Source organism: Pseudochaenichthys georgianus, chromosome 22 (assembly GCF_902827115.2).
Source record: "Pseudochaenichthys georgianus chromosome 22, fPseGeo1.2, whole genome shotgun sequence".
Classification (NCBI taxonomy): domain Eukaryota; kingdom Metazoa; phylum Chordata; class Actinopteri; order Perciformes; family Channichthyidae; genus Pseudochaenichthys; species Pseudochaenichthys georgianus.
The window spans coordinates 7,871,126-7,888,671 of NC_047524.1; the positions used below are offsets into that span (position 1 = coordinate 7,871,126).

General features: G+C 43.0%; 1 protein-coding gene across 1 annotated transcript in view; it reads right to left on the bottom strand.

Annotated features, from left to right (window-relative positions):
• The window catches only part of syne2b (spectrin repeat containing, nuclear envelope 2b), a 154,436-nt gene that overhangs the window by 2,804 nt on the left and 134,086 nt on the right, over positions 1–17,546 (bottom strand). The window contains 18 exon segments of the mRNA XM_071201671.1: positions 158–207; positions 794–849; positions 1,218–1,266; positions 1,268–1,411; positions 1,874–1,969; positions 1,972–2,004; positions 2,131–2,331; positions 2,412–2,623; positions 3,190–3,319; positions 3,589–3,725; positions 4,392–4,535; positions 4,538–4,688; positions 5,352–5,546; positions 5,651–5,788; positions 7,058–7,240; positions 7,844–7,994; positions 8,512–8,699; positions 12,869–13,031. Of these exon segments, the coding sequence (XP_071057772.1) occupies positions 158–207; positions 794–849; positions 1,218–1,266; positions 1,268–1,411; positions 1,874–1,969; positions 1,972–2,004; positions 2,131–2,331; positions 2,412–2,623; positions 3,190–3,319; positions 3,589–3,725; positions 4,392–4,535; positions 4,538–4,688; positions 5,352–5,546; positions 5,651–5,788; positions 7,058–7,240; positions 7,844–7,994; positions 8,512–8,699; positions 12,869–13,031 (2,421 nt within the window).

The window sequence follows — 17,546 nt, forward strand, 5'->3', positions numbered from 1 at the left end:
AAAAAGTTAACCCATTAATTAGGATATTCAACATTCTGAAACAAATCTACATTAACATCAAACTGTTTTGAAGGCCCACATATCTGTAAGTTTGTTGGGGGGGTTAGTTAAACCCTTAGAATTACGTACTTCAGAAAGTACAGTTTGTCAAAGTTACCTTTTAGTTGCTGGGGGTCCGATAGCTGCATGTAGACCTGCAGCCCCCTCCTGAAGCAGGAAGCAAAGCATTCATCACTTAAAACAACTAACTAACCCTAACCTAGCCCTTCATGAAGAACTTCCAAAGAGGTAAAACTATCTAGGTTTTCAATATAAAACTCTAAAGTGGTGGAAGAAGTAACAGAGTAACAGTTTCACAACTTACTATAATGTAACTTCCTTGTTTTTCTCTTGTAATTGAATATTTAAAAAAATGTAGTATTATGCCTTAACCCTTAAGAGGCCCTGGGGGCCATTTTTCAGCCATTCAGGTTTTCATGTTCATGCCATGTTGGCTGTGTTGAATGAATATTGCTCAAACTTACCAGAGGATATTCTTTTTAGTTGTATATTGAATTGTCGTCTCAGTTTTTTAAATTAGCCTAAAATGGCTAAGCTACACAAAAACCGACAGATTAGTTAATAGCGGCAAAAAAATGCCCCATTGAAAACCATTGAAAATGCTTAACGATTTCCAGCAACCACAATCCTTGTTTTTATTTCACATTCATATTTGAAAACGGACGACCTAATGTTAGTGTTCGCCTGTGATGGAGGTGTTTGTGGAGATTGTAAGTAAAGAATAGGATCATACCTTCTGCAGCGCTCCCAGGCCAATGCTGTCCATCCCCGTGCCGGAGGAGCAGGTTTCCTGGGAGACCGTGAACACACCATGAAGATACGAGGACTTTCATCAGAGCAGAGTTACCTTACTTTACCTCTGATAGCAATCGCAGAGGAATGTCCAAACATGAAACACTAGCGACGTACATTTAGTGTTTTCCAACTGACGAACAGACTTTTCAAACAGACTTGGTGAAGTGATAACATTATTATGTTTATACACGTGACTTCCAATCGGGTAACGTCTTTGTGCAACAACAATAAATACATTAGGATAGTTTTTACAATATTATAACCACTTGCACATTTGAATAGAAAATTGGCAGCTCGTGTTTAAAAGACACAATCACAGCCCCCCGCAGTCAGACCAGAGGGAGATGAACAGTAGGCCTCACCCAGCGTGCCCTGCAGCGTGCTCAGGTGAGCGGCCACCTGTCGGAGCAGGCAGCTGCAGCTTGTTTCCCATGACGTGGACCTTCTCCTTGGCCTCCACGCTGTCCTCTCTGCTGTCCTCCAGCAGCAGCTGAGAGGAGATCTCCTGCAGGGAGGAAGACCTGCCGCTGGCGGCCGCACAGCTGCTCCTGCAGAGCTGGGGGGATCGGATAGTGAATCATGACAAAGTGCACATGTGTTTCCTGTTTTAATTAAGTGTATACGCTAGTGAGGGAACTGTAACAATGTATCAAGCAGATTAAAGTTAGGTGAAAATATTGGTTATATTTTCCAATACCAACCCTTTCATTAGAAGTAAATGTAAGGTTCTCTTGTCTCATTAGATGGAGCGCAACGGTATTTCAAGTAAAGGATTTGTTTGTGACACTCCAGGGGAAAATCTAAAATGTAAGATCCAACATAACTAAGGCAACAACTTATATATTACCAAAATAAAGACAAAACTGTGGCAAAAAAAAAATCCTCATGAACGCCAAATGTCCCCTCAACTCACAGAAATTAAAATATCTTGAATCAGTTTAGAAACGTTTTTTTGGGCTGTACAAGGTAAAGCCGAAACATCATGGCAGGGCTGCTGAAAGGATGGTTCTCTGCTCACCGTCAGGGTGTCCTGGTGCTCCAGCAGGACGGAGCGCGGCGCCGAGGTGTCGCTGACATTCACAGCGTTCAGTGTGTTCTCCGCCTGAGCGAGCCACACAGCAGCAGGGAGTGCAGCGTCTCATGGAACTCCTGCAGGAGAAGAGCGGAGTCAGAGGGGGAGAGGTGCTCGCCTTCTGTGCCTTCATTGGAGCATTTCCTGAACCACACTACTTTACATTCTGCATTCTCTGATGTAAGAGTGTCTCCATGTCTGACCTGGCACTGCATGAGAGCAGCGTGCAGCCTCCTCTCCCAGCTCTCCAGCCCGCTGCAGGCCTGAGGCCAGCTGCTGTTGGCAGAGCTCAGGGCTTCCTGCAGCTCCTGCAGCTCGGCGCTGTCGCCACACAGGAAGTGACGGCTGCTCAGGTTGGTGGAGATCATCAGACACTTGCAGCTGTTGAAGGACTTCTGCATCTCCTACAAGACAGAACAGATGATTTCGTGTTTACCATCTTTTAGAAGCGTTATGCGATTATACGGGGTTGTCTGTGTTTTACCTTTAGTTTCCGGATGTTCACTTCAATGTCTCGGATGCTGGTGGCCGGTGCGATCCTCTGCAGCCTCTCTAGCTCTGGCAGCACCCGGCCCAACCAGGAAGTGACATCACAGAGGTCAGAGTTCAGCTTCTGCCACTGCTCCAGGTCCTGCTTGATGTCCGTCTCGTTGTTGAGCTTCTGTACCTGAAGCAGCTCCCAGCGCTCGATCACGCCTGCAGAGACACGAGAGACACGCTCTTAACACTGCTGTAAAAACGCTGCCTTATTGTCCCTGTAGTGCGGTCCTAAAGCGTTAGCACGATGTCTATGAATTAATTTCACCCTAGATTCAGTGTCACTGAATCAGCATTAGAGTTTTTCCTACAATTGATAATGTAACTGTTTGTTATTACGAGCTAAATGAACACAATCATTACCATTTATAAAGCATTTGTTTGAAAACCAAAACAAACGAGATAATTACTAAGAATCAGCCTCGACACAACATTTTCATTTTGTTTTCCTAAAAGTGCTGATTTTTGAATTTCTCCATTTTATATCATTTCAATTCATATCTTTGAGTTTTGGACTCTACGTTGAATAAAGCAAGTACCCTGTATACGTCTAGGATGATAATCGCTTAATCAAAAAGGAAAGTCGAAAAATAAGTAGAAAGTCTAAATTGCAGGACTTTCTTACATTCTGTGCCAGTGGGGTGTAAAACACAAGTCACAAACAAAACACATTTCCCTGAAATCCAGCAGAGTGACGCCTCCCTCCCTGTGGTGCATCTCTGTACCTGTGCTGGTCTGCTTGTCGGCCGTGCTGACGGTCAGACCCTGATCCGCTGGCTCCTCGTCATCGTTCAGGATCAGCTTCACTCTCTTCACCGTGTTGATGCTGCCGCTGCACTCCGACATCAGCTTAGCCTGAACACACACACACACACACACACACACACACACACACACACACACACCACACACACACACACACACACACACACACACACACCACACACACACACACACACACACCCACACACCACACACACACACACACACACACCACACACACACACACACACACACACACACACACCCACACACACACACACACAGCTTAAAACACTGATCAAAAAAATGAAACCTAGATTCCTGAGATGGTGGCGCTTGGATCTCAATGTGTGTGTCCTTACGTAGCCCTGCTGGTGGAAGGGAGTGCTGGAGGTGTGTGAAGGAGACGCGCTCAGGCCTCGGATCATTTCTCTGGGAACTCGTTTCCTTTCAGGTGAGACGGGCTGGTGCCAGCTGGGGGGGTCGCTCACTGACTTCCCTACGGAGAAAGAGGAGAAGACCGAAGACATTTTGTTATGTATTTTTTGTCAAAGCACTTCAGATATTCATTGCTATCGGGATGTTAAGAGCATTCCATGGAAAATAACAAAAAGTGTATCTCGAGCCGGTTTCTGAAACGTACCTACCCCACCTTTAAGTGTTGGTTATTCTTCAAACTCTCTAACTTTCTTTGGTCTCCTTTAATTCCTCTACAGTCTGGAAACCAACTTGCAAATAAGTGGAACTTGGAAACGTCAATCACAGGAAACCGTTCATTTAGCTGTTTCTGGGCACCGCGACTGTTTGGAGCTCTGCTGTGCTCAAGAATGCACTGAGGTTTTCTTCACGGCGCTACAGTATATATCTTGGACTTGGTTTTCTCAGAAAAACTGTTCTCGTAAACTCTCAGTTCTTTGAAATGTTTGAATGTTTAACCGAATTTAATCCAAGGTTGTTACCTTATTTATTTATTTTGGAAAACTGATGAAAAGCAATCCTTGGTTGTACTTTAATTATTCTTCAGATTTTATTCATATTATACATTTATTTATAACGTTTTATTATTTCTTCAAGCTATTGGAAAATGTGAAAGATTATTAAAATAATGTATACACATATAACACCACAACACAAAGAAGTTCAGCCTATAAGCAGCAGTTATTACCTGACAGGGTGCTGAAGTATGTGGTGTCCTCCTCATCATCCTCATGTGATGAAGACCCTCCCACGTCCACAGTGTGGTCCCACTCCAGCGGGATGGAGTCCACGCTGACGGGCGTCTCTCTGCCCGACCGCTCCAGGGGGGGGCGAGGAGCTGACACATGACCTGCCGTCCCGCTGCCCCTCCTGCTGGAACATCCTCCTCTTCCTCCTCCTTCTTCCTCGACTCCTCCCAGGACGTCCCACCGGTCAGGTCGGGGGAGTCGTCCAGGTCTGATAGATCCCTCTCCTCCTCCAGGAACTTCCAAATATTAAAGAAGGGAAAAGTAAGTAACAAAAACTGATTTAGTCTGGTTAGACGTATGTGTCCCTGATGAGAGACACATACATATTGTCCTCCATGTTTGATTAGACAGACAATTGAATGATTTCAAGTAGGATGAATAACAAAAAGAGCAGTACTCCTCCAAAATAAAAGGTTTTATTGGTAAAGCCATAAACATTTACTTAAAATAATAAAAGTGAAACGTACCACTGTAACACATATTTAGTCTCTCTTCTGGACAAGCCATGTGTGAAACTGACAAATAATTTTTTTAGCCTTACATAGTTTAGTTCATACTCGATGATGATTTTGTTTTTATAATTTATATATTTTCTGTGTTTCTTTATTCGTTTCTTTATTATTATTTATATTTTTATGCAATAATTTGTTTATATTCTTTTTTTATATTGAGTATTGAAACCCTCACTTACTCAGTGAGAACACAATTAAACAAAAAACATTGCCTTATAATAAGGAATATTTTTTACATGTTCTTTGATTTGTTTTCTGTGGATCATTCGTTCCTTTTGCTTTACAACATCTTATAATTACTATAAAGAAAAGCCTGAAACGTAATCATTTGTAATAATAAAAGCATCTACTGTGACTGCTGTCCCTGCTGTCCCTGCGCTCACTGACCGGGCGGCGGTGCACCAGGCGGTGGTGGAAGCGGGACACCCTGCCGAACACCTCCTGGCAGTACGAGTGCAGCTCCTCCAGCTCGTCCTCCATCAGCACGGCGTCCAGAGGGGCGCTCTTCTGGATCAGGTTCTCCCCGAACACAATCAGAGCGTCGATCTTGTTGGTGTTCAGAGTGATTTCCTGCTGGAAGCCCTGAACATTAAAGGGGAGAAGAAGCCATTGGGTCACTAAGGAAGCCCGGGTTAAAGACAAGATGGCGCTGTGCTTTGTGTAGCTGCCAGCAGGAGCAGACTTACGTTGAGTTGCCTCATCTTGTCCTCGACGTCGCTCTCGGAGAAATGCTCCACGTTGGTGAGCTGCAGGTCCATCTCTGTGAGCCAGACCAGGATCCCCTCCCGAGTCCCCTCAAAGTCCTCTCTCTGAGAGGTGAAGTGCTGCAGGAGCACAGAGCAGAGGATGGTTCTAACTAGTTCAGAGCATAGCATGTAACAACATTAGTTTGAGTTAAGAAACCATGATTCTCTGACGAGCACTGGTGTCGAATAACACAACATCCATTCTCTCCAACTGAGCTCAAATGTCATTAGAACGGCATGTGTTTCATGTACACATCCCTGTTGTGCATTAAATGAATTGTATCTTAGCAGCCTTCTCTCATTCATCTCTATTCTGGGAATAAACCACTGTGACTATATAACATAGTTACTTACTACTTAATTACTTTAAGCTTGATTAAGCACATTAACCCTTTATGAATCCCTGTAGGGAGATGCAGGTGTCCGACAGCAATAAGACTGAATACCGGGATAAGACCGATCACACAAAGATAATGAGAAAACATTTAAGTTACAGTATAAATACAAATAACAACAGCAATAGGAATATATAAACCGCTGGTGACTCTCTGCTGCCAATTCCCAGGATGTGGATTTCTACACCAGCTGAGTTCTTTGACAACATCCTAACTCAAAGCAACATACATACAGTATATTGATCTGCTCAGCTCCACATGTCGTGATGCAAATGTCTCCCTGGCAACGTGACGCTGGTGCCTCGTCACCGTCGGAGAGCTTACCTAAATCCTGCCGGCTTAGAGCGGAGAGCAGGGCGATCCCTCAGATCCGCTGCATCTCCATACACTCTGCTTTCTGACCGTTATCTGACTCGTACATTTACTCAAGTACTGCCCTTAAGTACATTATGAGGTACTGCTAAGTATTTTTTCACTATATGCTACTTTATACTGCTACTCCACTACATTTTGGAAGGAAGTATTTTTCTTTTTACTCCACTACATGTATTTGCCAACTCAAGTTACTTTGCAGGTTCTTTTTATTAATACGACATACATTTACAAATAATTTATGACGCTGGCAGGATAAAAAAAGTCTTGAAAAGTTTCAAGTGTTTTAAAGTATTAGTTTTGGTCATTTTAGTATATTTTGATGTGTATACTTTAGTACAATTCAAGAGGTTTACTTGTAACAGTAATTCTACACTTTGGTATTACTACTACTACTTAAGAAAAGCAGTATTTCCTACACTGCTCATTTCGTTTTATTTTCACGCATGCAGTTACTTTGAGTTCAAAATCATCGACCTCCTGCTGCCGTTTCAGGACGCTTTAAATATCTTAATGATTTAAATGAGATCTGAGGTCTTTATTGTAAAGAAAAGATCCTCTCCTGAACCCCCTGCCTCACCTTGAGTCTGCGGAGAACGGAAACCACCCTCTTCTGCAGGCTGTCCCACCTCTGGTTCCCCTCCTGGACGAGGAGCTTGAGTTTGCTGGCGGCGTCGGTGCGGTTCTCCCGGGCCAGACGGCGGTACTGTTTGTTGACCAGCTCCAGCTGAGTCAGACGCTCGTGGACCTGCCGCTGGAACGCCTGACAGGACAACAGAAACAACTTACGAGTCAATATAAAGGACCTGCTAACGTTTTCTAGAAGACAGGATTACTTTAAGCTTGATGTGTTACCAAAGATCAACATGTCCTAGGAATTTAAAATGTAAGGTGTTCCCCATTTTTTTTACCAAATTCCACTTAAATTCCCTTTTCTTGTTTTATGCCAGATTTCTTTATTAAAAAGGCACTACTTCCAAAACACTTTAACTGTAATACCATATAAAAGAATGGTTTAATTGGAACTTGAATTATTAACGGTTGGATTTACAAAGATACCTCAAAAACCAAACACACATCATTGTTTTCTTTCATATATTAGATTAAAGTTTATAAGCCTGAAACTGCCTCCACTTCCAGCAGCTCAGGAGGATTGATAACCTTTTCGTGTCACTTCATGGAATTGAACCTACATCCCACTGCAGATTCTGACCCTTACTCCCAAAGACACCTCCTTCTTTGAAGTCTTGTGGGGTTTAAGACCTCTTCTCAGACTTTCTTTTTACCCCACACTTTCCACTATTCTGCCAAAGTGAAAGACTGCTGACAGAAATCAAAACAACTAAAAAGAGATGTTTCCTCTCACCTCGAACTTCTTGAGCTCCTCCTTGGCGCTGGTGTAGAGCACGTTGGCAGAGTCCGGGCTGGCCGCAGTGATCTCAGCGCTCTTCAGCCAGTCCTCAAAGCGACAGAAGTCGTCCAGGAACTTACACCAGAGACGCCAGGTCTCCTCGATCCTGGAGACAACAGATGGATCATTTCAATGTGGAAGGTCAACTGATAAAACCCGAGCAACTGGGACAGGTAATCAAATAAATACATCTCTGTTCTTTTTTATAAACATGCATATGAAAACTGACTGATAACTTATTTAATTTTTTCCTTTTTATTTATTGACTTATGTTGTCCATACCTAAAAAAATAAAACAAATTCATATATTTAACAAAAAATAAATAATAAGTAAAAAACAAACAAAAGAAGCCTTCAAGCTTCTTTTGTTTGTTTTTTACTTATTTATATGAATTTTTACTTATTTATATGAATTTGTTTGACTTATTATGCTTTGAATCCAAAAGCAGATTTTTTTCAAGTATAAAAAAAGAATAAAAAAAATATTTAAAAAAAACCTTGACTTTTTGTTAGAGGGTGATGGGATTGAGTTAACCCTGCCCTCAGTGACCCATCCTGACATAATAAAGACTTCACGGGGGAGATTTCTCATCATTTTGTGGCTCAGTTGTCGGCCCGCTCACCTCATCCTCCTCTCCATGGACGTGGCGCAGATGTTCCTCCAGCGCCGGTCCAGGCTGCGCGTGGTCTGCTGGATGGAGTCGTTCTCCGCGTCGCTGCCGCAGGCGTCGGCGTCGTGCAGCAGGACGTCACAGAGCGTCAGCACCGACGCCACGCTCTCCGTGTGCTGCTCGATGTCCCATTGCAGCTCCTGCAGGCAAACAGCACCGTGTGTAAACCATCAAGAAATGTACACTTACATTTTAACTTTTTCTGCAATGTTCCTAATGAGTTTGAGCTAAAACAAGTATTCCACCTGTCCAAATAAACCACAAATAGTTTAGACAAGCTTTTGTTCCTGAATGCAACAGAAGTAAACACTTTTGAAAAGTGGATATTCTTCAAAGCATTCCTATAAGCCGCAGTCAAAACAGGAGAAAACTAGACTTCATAATCATTAACCTATTTTTTATTGATGCTTCTCTGTCAAAATAAACAGAAACAACCTGGTCCCAGATGTTGGATACTTCCACCAGCACATAAAGGCAACACATGAGTCCAAAAACTACTGTGTGAAGATTTGAAATGTAATCTGTTGGATTTATTTGAATGGGAAACTAGAGAATAGACAAACAGTTGCTCAGTGATCACTGGAAAGACTTGTTACTTTATGGTTGAGATGCTACTTTGCCTTACGACATTAACATTCTATTTTTACATCGCAATATCGCAATTCACTCGGTTGCCTCAACTGGCCTCAAAACTAAACTCTCTATTTAATAGTTAGATATGTTAAAAACTTTTTCTTATGGATGAACAATAACCCGTATTGTATTGATGGTTTTCTGTCAGCCACAGAGTAATCCAGATGAATTATTATTAAGTACTTCGACAACAGATTGTGATTTTTTTTTAACGTGTATCTCGCTCAGAAGCTGGACAGCACTTTGTCAGCTCTTGTTTGTACAAAATGACCGCTCTCTGGGTTTCCATGGTGACACATGAAAGCTTGAAGAAGCCCGTCCACAAGGGCGTTATTTCAGCTGGCCTTCTTTCACTAATACCGGCCCGAACTGTAGTTCTTCTTCACTCTACCAATTCCACTTGTGTTTTCTTTACTTCTCTTTCTTTCTTCAGACAGCTACTCTTTCCTCAGATATAGCCCTGTCCAAATTAAAGGTTTAAATATTCTTCTGTCACTCACCTCCTTGCAAATATCTGCGCTTTAACCACACACTCCATCATAAACTAAAAGAAAAAAGAAAAGCAAACTAATCCAACCTGATGGTTTTGGCAGTACCAGCAGGATCTTGGCAGAATTGGCCATTTTATAAACGTCAGTAGCTTTTTTACAAACCGGAAAATGGCTTTAAAGACCCTGCCTGACATGTTTTTGACAGAGCTGAGCAGTTTAAAAGTTTCGAACATTTTGAGTTTCTGTGGGGTTTAAATAAACCAGTGTCTGGATCACAGTAAGGGGTGCAGTGAGGTATGAGAGAAGCTACGGGGAGACAAGATGAGTTTTTGTGAGGAAAATTAGCTTTTTGTTTGTAGAACCCAATGTTAATGCCATTTAATTAACAGGAGTTTATTAAAACACATCAGATTGCTAAACTTCTTTTTTTTGTTGTCTACCAAACACACACTTTCAGGTGCCAAGTGAAGGCAGTGAAGTAGAACACCTACTCTCTCTTCCTGTATGGATCTATCTCTGTGGATCTCATCCTTCCTTTTGCCTCTCCAAGCATTAATAATTCTCCTTTCAGTAAAGCAGGCTGCAACAGGAGTGACACACTCAATTATAGTCGTTTCTGCAGGCCGCTGGCTGAGGTCGGGCTCTCAGAGCATTTACCGTCTCAGTGTGTCAGCTTCTCGTGACAAATATCCGTCACCCTGCAGCTCGCTGAGATGTTACTTTGAAGCATACCTTTGCTACTTTTCTGTGATTACGCTGTAAACCACTACAGGATGGCCAAAACACAAAGGGTTTAGAAGCATGCGTGCATCAGTAGAGTGAGTAAAGTACTTCCTGTCTTTAAATCCCCTCAAAGTGCCCCACTGTGTCTTCCTTCAAAGTGGAGCCATTATAAAGCTTTTTTCATTTTTACCTAAAAGATGTGCAAACTCTTTAGAGGTGCAAAGTCCAAATTTTTCCGCGCTCCGGGATAACACTTTGGAAGCTTCTTTTGGTGAAAAGTTTAGTTGTTCTTCCACGTAGAACCATGATTACATTATTTGACCTTGATTCCTTGAGCTTTTCGCTTTTGGCGGTTGTGGTTTGGTGAGCGGCTCTCGAAGCAGGAACACAGCTCCAGCTTTGGCCTTCATGATTTAGATCAGGGGTTCTCAACGTTTTAATGAGTGAGTGCCAATTTAGGTACCCAATACTGGATTGAGGGTCGCCCAAGAAAAAACGGAACACAAAATAATTCCAAAACAAATCCTTTCTTTATTGAACTAACCAATTACCGCAACTCGCGAGATGCCTAGTTGCCATGCAACCAGTAGTCTAGCAAACTTTCCACAAGCTGTCATTCATAATTTAGGAATGACAACCCCGGGGGCGCAGTTTTACCATTCTTAAATTCCATTCTAATTCTTACTAGATACAACCATGGAGGATTAAAATATAACGCATGCATTTCAGCGTGTCACATTAACTATCGCGGGCCGCCAGAAACATTTCCGAGGGCCGCCATTGGCCCGCGGGCCGCACTTTAAGAACCCCTGATTTAGATGCTAAACTGAAGAAAGCCTCACTTTTTCATTGACCAAAGATGATTCAAACTTAAAGATCTACTATCATGCTATTTTTAGGCATATATATTATGGGTCTCAGATATATAAAAAAAATATAAAATCATGTCTATGATGTGTTTTGCTAGCTATAAATCTAGGTGTAGTGATGGACTCAGACCTGAATTTCAACAGCCACATTACAACGGTGATTAGGTCTGCATACTATCACCTGAAGAACATATCGAGGATTAAAAATCTAATGCCACAACAGGACTTAGAAAAGCTTGTCCATGCTTTTGTCTTTAGTAGACTCGACTACTGCAATAGTGTATTCACAGGGCTGACAAAAAAATGCATCAGAAAACTGCAGCTGATTCAGAACGCTGCTGCTCGAGTCCTCACTAACATTAAAAGAGTGGATCACATCAGTCCGGTTCTGAAATCTTTACATTGGCTTCCAGTCGGCCAAATAATTGATTTTAAAGTACTATTGCTAGTTTTTAAATCATTACATGGTTTAGGACCAAAGTATATTGTTGAACTCCTACATAGTTACGAGCCATCAAGGTGCCTCAGGTCTTCTGGGACGGGTCTGCTATCGGTTCCGAGAGTAACAACAAAACATGGAGAGGCAGCGTTTAGCTGTTAAGCCCCGACACTCTGGAACAAACTACCCAAATCGTGCGCGTCCCCAGAAACGCTTACTATTTTTAAATCGAGACTAAAAACATATCTCTTTGCCGCTGCTTTTAATTGAGCTGCTCATATTCAAACTACAGTATGCCTTTTAAACATGTATTGTATACCTGTGGTGTTTAGTTTTATTATTTTATTATCTCCGCTTTGTAATGCCTGTTGTAAAATACCATTATATATAATGTGTTTTACTGTATTTATTCCTAAAAAGTATTTTAATTTGTTTTTTAAAGCACTTTGAATTGTCGCGTACGGATAAGTGCTATATGAATAAACTTGCCTTGCCTTTGCTCAAAATACCAAACAGATCATGCATTTCAGAAATCCCTCATATCGCTCTATTTCAGCCCTGTTAGAGAACTGCAGGTCCTTAGCTTGAGAAAAAAAGCATATGCTGAGTATCTGATCAGGAGAACTCTGCCCAGATACAGCTCAATGCTGCCGTGATTAAACGCCATATCCTGTTCTAAACCACATTAAGGATTATTTCTGAAACAGTATGAAGCTCAAATGATTTTTCTCTTGCGGGTTTACCACAAAGTGAGTTCCTTTTTTCCTGCTTTTTTACACTCTCTCCAGTACAGGTTAGCTCTGAGTGCTAGCCATGCTAATGTAAACACAGACCATATTACGTCCAAAACACGGCAGGCATTGTTTCTGATAGCAACGTTTCTGATAGTGCTGTGGGTCTGCATTGCCGATATTACGTCATATCGGACGCAAATCTGGATCAGCTCCGTTGTACCCCCGTTTTTAGAGATTTGAGTACGGAGGAAAAGAGAGAGGGTTTTATTTCTGACACTTTGTGAGTTCCCTGACACACCGGGGACACATATCTATGTATAAAAGGCATCGAAAAGTGCATTTTGCATGATAGGAGACCTTTAAGTTGGACTTCCAGGATGGAGTTATGCTGCTTATTTAAACAAGGATCATTGCTCCCACCTGCTGCTCAGCCAGTTTCCTCTGGATCTCTTCGCTGTGGCACACGTCGTACACCACGGGTTTGGCGAGCTCCGCCTCCATGCGAGACAGCCATGTCCGCAGATTGCTCATGTTCTTATCCAGCTGCTGCACCGTCACCAGCGTCTCCTTCAGCTTTCCCACTCTGCAGAGAGAAAAGTATCATGTTTAAGAAGGTGTCACTGGAGATTTGCTGGCCAGAGATCAAGAAACCTGTTCTACTTTTGTACAAACCTAATTTAAGGAGTACCGTACAACACAAACATTGTACACGTGATCCCAATATTGTGCAAACATTTTCTTGAGTTCTCTTGCACCAAATATTTTTTAAATGTTTCCATGGATCCCCCTTTTCAGCAATGTGTGCACTTCTTCTCAGATTGACTACCTTGACAGAGGTTATTCTACATTCTTCTTAATGTCAAGAATTATTATGAAAACTCTAATCTCAATATTTGTGTTTCTATCAAAGGGTCACTAAAGTAAATCACACAAACATCCTCCTGAGGTGTTACTCGCACTAAATTATTAAGAACATTTCTTTATCTCTAATTTCACAAGTGTTTGCATCTTTTCTTTAACGTACCTGCGATGAACCAATGAAATGGCCCCTTGCCTCAATAGGGATGATTCTACTTTTTTATATTGTTTACAACTTCCATAAAACCACTAAGGGATTAAAATATATCTTATTCCTCGGAGCTATCTCCATTGTTGCACAACGACTTTTAAAAACACATCAGAGGTGCTGCATGTCTCATATGAGAGGAGGAGAATCAGAGTTGTGACACTTTGAGACGCAGCGTGAAGACAACCTTACTTCACAGAGCAGAGACGTTGAGCGTCGGTCCACAGTGGGACTCACGCCCATCACCCGGCTCTGCACTGAGGCAGCCGAGTGTGGGAACCGCTGCCATCATTCCCACGTATGACACAACAGGAGCCATGATAGCAGAGTTGCACACTGACCTACATCTGACTGAGCGGCACATTCCAGCTCAGCTCCACGTCAGTGACCCACATCAGAACACAAACTACACAACACACTACACAATGCAGAGGAATGACATTCACTGGCTGCGGTACACCTTAATACCCCTAAATTCATCCGTCAATTACAATCCATTACATTTCATTTAGCCAATGCTTCTCTGCGAAGAAAGTGCAATAAAACGTAAAAATACAAACTCAAAAACAAGAATCACGCAAGTCAATAGGTTTTCAATACGTTTAAGTTAATTGTTTTGACTTTCTACAAACCAACTCTTTTATAATCTTGTTCAATTTCTTTCATATTATAGATTCGTTTTCAAGGATATTTTGTGAGACTTTTATGCAGAAGCATTTCCCTCTATAGTTCATCAGATATTCGGAAAACGTGAAAAAAAAACGAGACTCTAACGTAATCTCATTACATGGGGAAGCAGGTTTTGCAAAAACATGCCTTGAACAAACACATCGCAATATTTTCACGGCCGAATGCTTATGTTTTCTTGACATTACAATGAATAAGTTCATATCGGTTTGTGCATTTTTCATATATCTTGTCTAGTGTCCATTTAAAGAAGCACAGCCTATGATGTAATCAACCAGCAACATGCAGCCACCCGTCACTGAAGGCTAACTGTGAAAACGCTTTGTGATTCCCATAATGAGACGCACAATGAAAGATGCTGACGCTGCAATGACAGACACTGTATGGAGGACGTCCCTGCTCTATTTCTGGATCCTGCAGCCTCTGCGTGACGGGTCTGTGTGCATGCTCAGGGTGACATGCCTCTACAGGGTATGACGACGTGGCAGTGAATGGAGGTACGGAGAGCAACGTCAGTGAGATAAAAACATGCAACGATCATAGATAGACATACATACACTTAATGCATCCACACACAACCACAGACCCATTGGACACACACAACCACAGACCCATTGGACACACACAACCACAGACCCATTGGACACACACAACCACAGACCCATTGGACACACACGCACACACAATCACAGACCCATTGGACACACACACACACACACACACAACCACAGACCCATTGGACACACACACACCACAGACCCATTGGACACACACAACCACAGACCCATTGGACACACACAACCACAGACCCATTGGACACACACAACCACAGACCCATTGGACACACACAACCACAGACCCATTGGACACACACCACAGACCCATTGGACACACACAACCACAGACCCATTGGACACACACAACCACAGACCCATTGGACACACACAACCACAGACCCATTGGACACACACAACCACAGACCCATTGGACACACACAACCACAGACCCATTGGACACACACAACCACAGACCCATTGGACACACACGCACACAACCACAGACCCATTGGACACACACACACACACACAACCACAGACCCATTGGACACACACAACCACAGACCCATTGGACACACACAACCACAGACCCATTGGACACACACAACCACAGACCCATTGGACACACACACCACACCCATTGGACACACACAACCACAGACCCATTGGACACACACGCACACACAATCACAGACCCATTGGACACACACACACACACACACACACACAACCACAGACCCATTGGACACACAACCACACAGACCCATTGGACACACACAACCACAGACCCATTGGACACACACAACCACAGACCCATTGGACACACACAACCACAGACCCATTGGACACACACACACAGACCCATTGGACACACACAACCACAGACCCATTGGACACACACACAACCACACACACACACACACACACAACCACACAACCACACCACACACACACACAACACACACACACACACCACACACCACACACACACACACCACACACACACACACACACACACACCACACACACACACACACACACACCACACCACACACACACACACCACAACACACACACCACACACACACCACACCACACACACCACACACACACACACACACACACACACACACACACACACCTACCTTCAGGGGACATTACATTGACTTACATGCATGTCCTGGAGACTTATCCTAACCTTAACCATAACCAACACATGCCTAACCCTAACCCTTAACCTTACAGGGTCTTCGCCCTAAAATTAATGATTCCCCTCATGGGGACCTCCATTGTGTCCCCATGAGGGAGGCGAGTCCCCACACCTGACTGTGTAGACAGATGTAGGTCCCCACAAGTATAGTAATGCTAGGACACACACACACACACACACACACACACACATCTGGAGCCGGCGTCAATAACATTTCCTCTGAATGACTCGGCATGCGCCTGCCGGTCGACATGCCTGCACCCACAACGCCCAGCCCATCCCCCCTCCCTCCTACTCTCCATGTCTCCTCCCCTCCTCCTCCTCCTCCTCCTCCTCCTCCTCACAACAAAAAACCCGATGTGCTCTCTTTCACCGGCCTCAGCCTCATTTGCGTCGGTGATGAGGAAGAAAGGTACTTACGAGCTGGTAAGGAGGCTACTCCATGGCGGTGGCTCATCCGCTAGCAAACACTACCCTCCTCCATCCCTCCCCTCCCTCCTCTGCAGTCTGCTTGTCTCCTCCTCCTCTCTCCACACATCTGGATGCAGGTTCATCCAAGGATAAACAGCATCAGGATATCCTTTGGAAAATATCTAACTGACTACAACGACAGTTTTCACTATCAATTCATGCGTTGACTGTGATGATTGTATTATTTAATACCTCAGAACATGTTTTCAAAAAAGGCTGAACAACATTCTTAAATCTGGCCTTTTGACAGAAAAAAAAATAAGGTAATACGAAAATGACTTTTCTGTTCAGCTTCATCACTCTCACTCTTCCCCCCCCTCTGTCTTTTTAAAGCCTAAACATATTTATCTTTTGTTTCTCCAATCGTGTAATCCGAGTCTTTAAATGCGTGATGCGTGATAAATTCATGTATTAATAAGTATCTATTGAGGGGTGATTTCACTAACACTGCTTTAGGGTGTTTTATTTGATCTATATAACCGGTTTAACTACAGTCAGATATCTGTATATCCTCTATCAGTATTTACAATTGAATAAAGGTGCTAGAAAATGCACTCCAACACTTGTTAATGCAACAATCTGATGTTTGAGAGACAGGAGAAGTGTCTCTGTGTTTGGACAACTTAGCAGGACCAAAGACTGTCACCGTGGCACCTTGGAGTAGAAATGCACATATTTACGCTGGAAACAAACCATCTGTATGGCTATAACATCCCATTAAACAGTGCTGCAGCAGAAGCAGAGCCAACGAGCAGGAACCCAGAAGCAGAAGCACAAGTCCGTCTGCAGGTCCTGAGCAGAGTACAGGTGCAGCTGTCCATCGCTGTTACTGTTCGTGGATACAGCAAACAGGGCAGAATCTGTTGACTCAGCGGGAAACCTCGGTGAGAAAAGCCTCCATCTGCCTCCTGCCATTTTCAATCAACCAGCCGCCTGCGGTCCAGTGTTATTAAGAGCCATTATGCAAAGCAAGATTTATATTACAGGACCGAATGGTTAAGGTGACAACAGGTGGAAAGTCAGGAAGAACACACACATAAAACAAACAAAAACACATTCATCTAAAGTTCTTTTCTCACTTGAAATGAATTACATTATAGTCTTCAT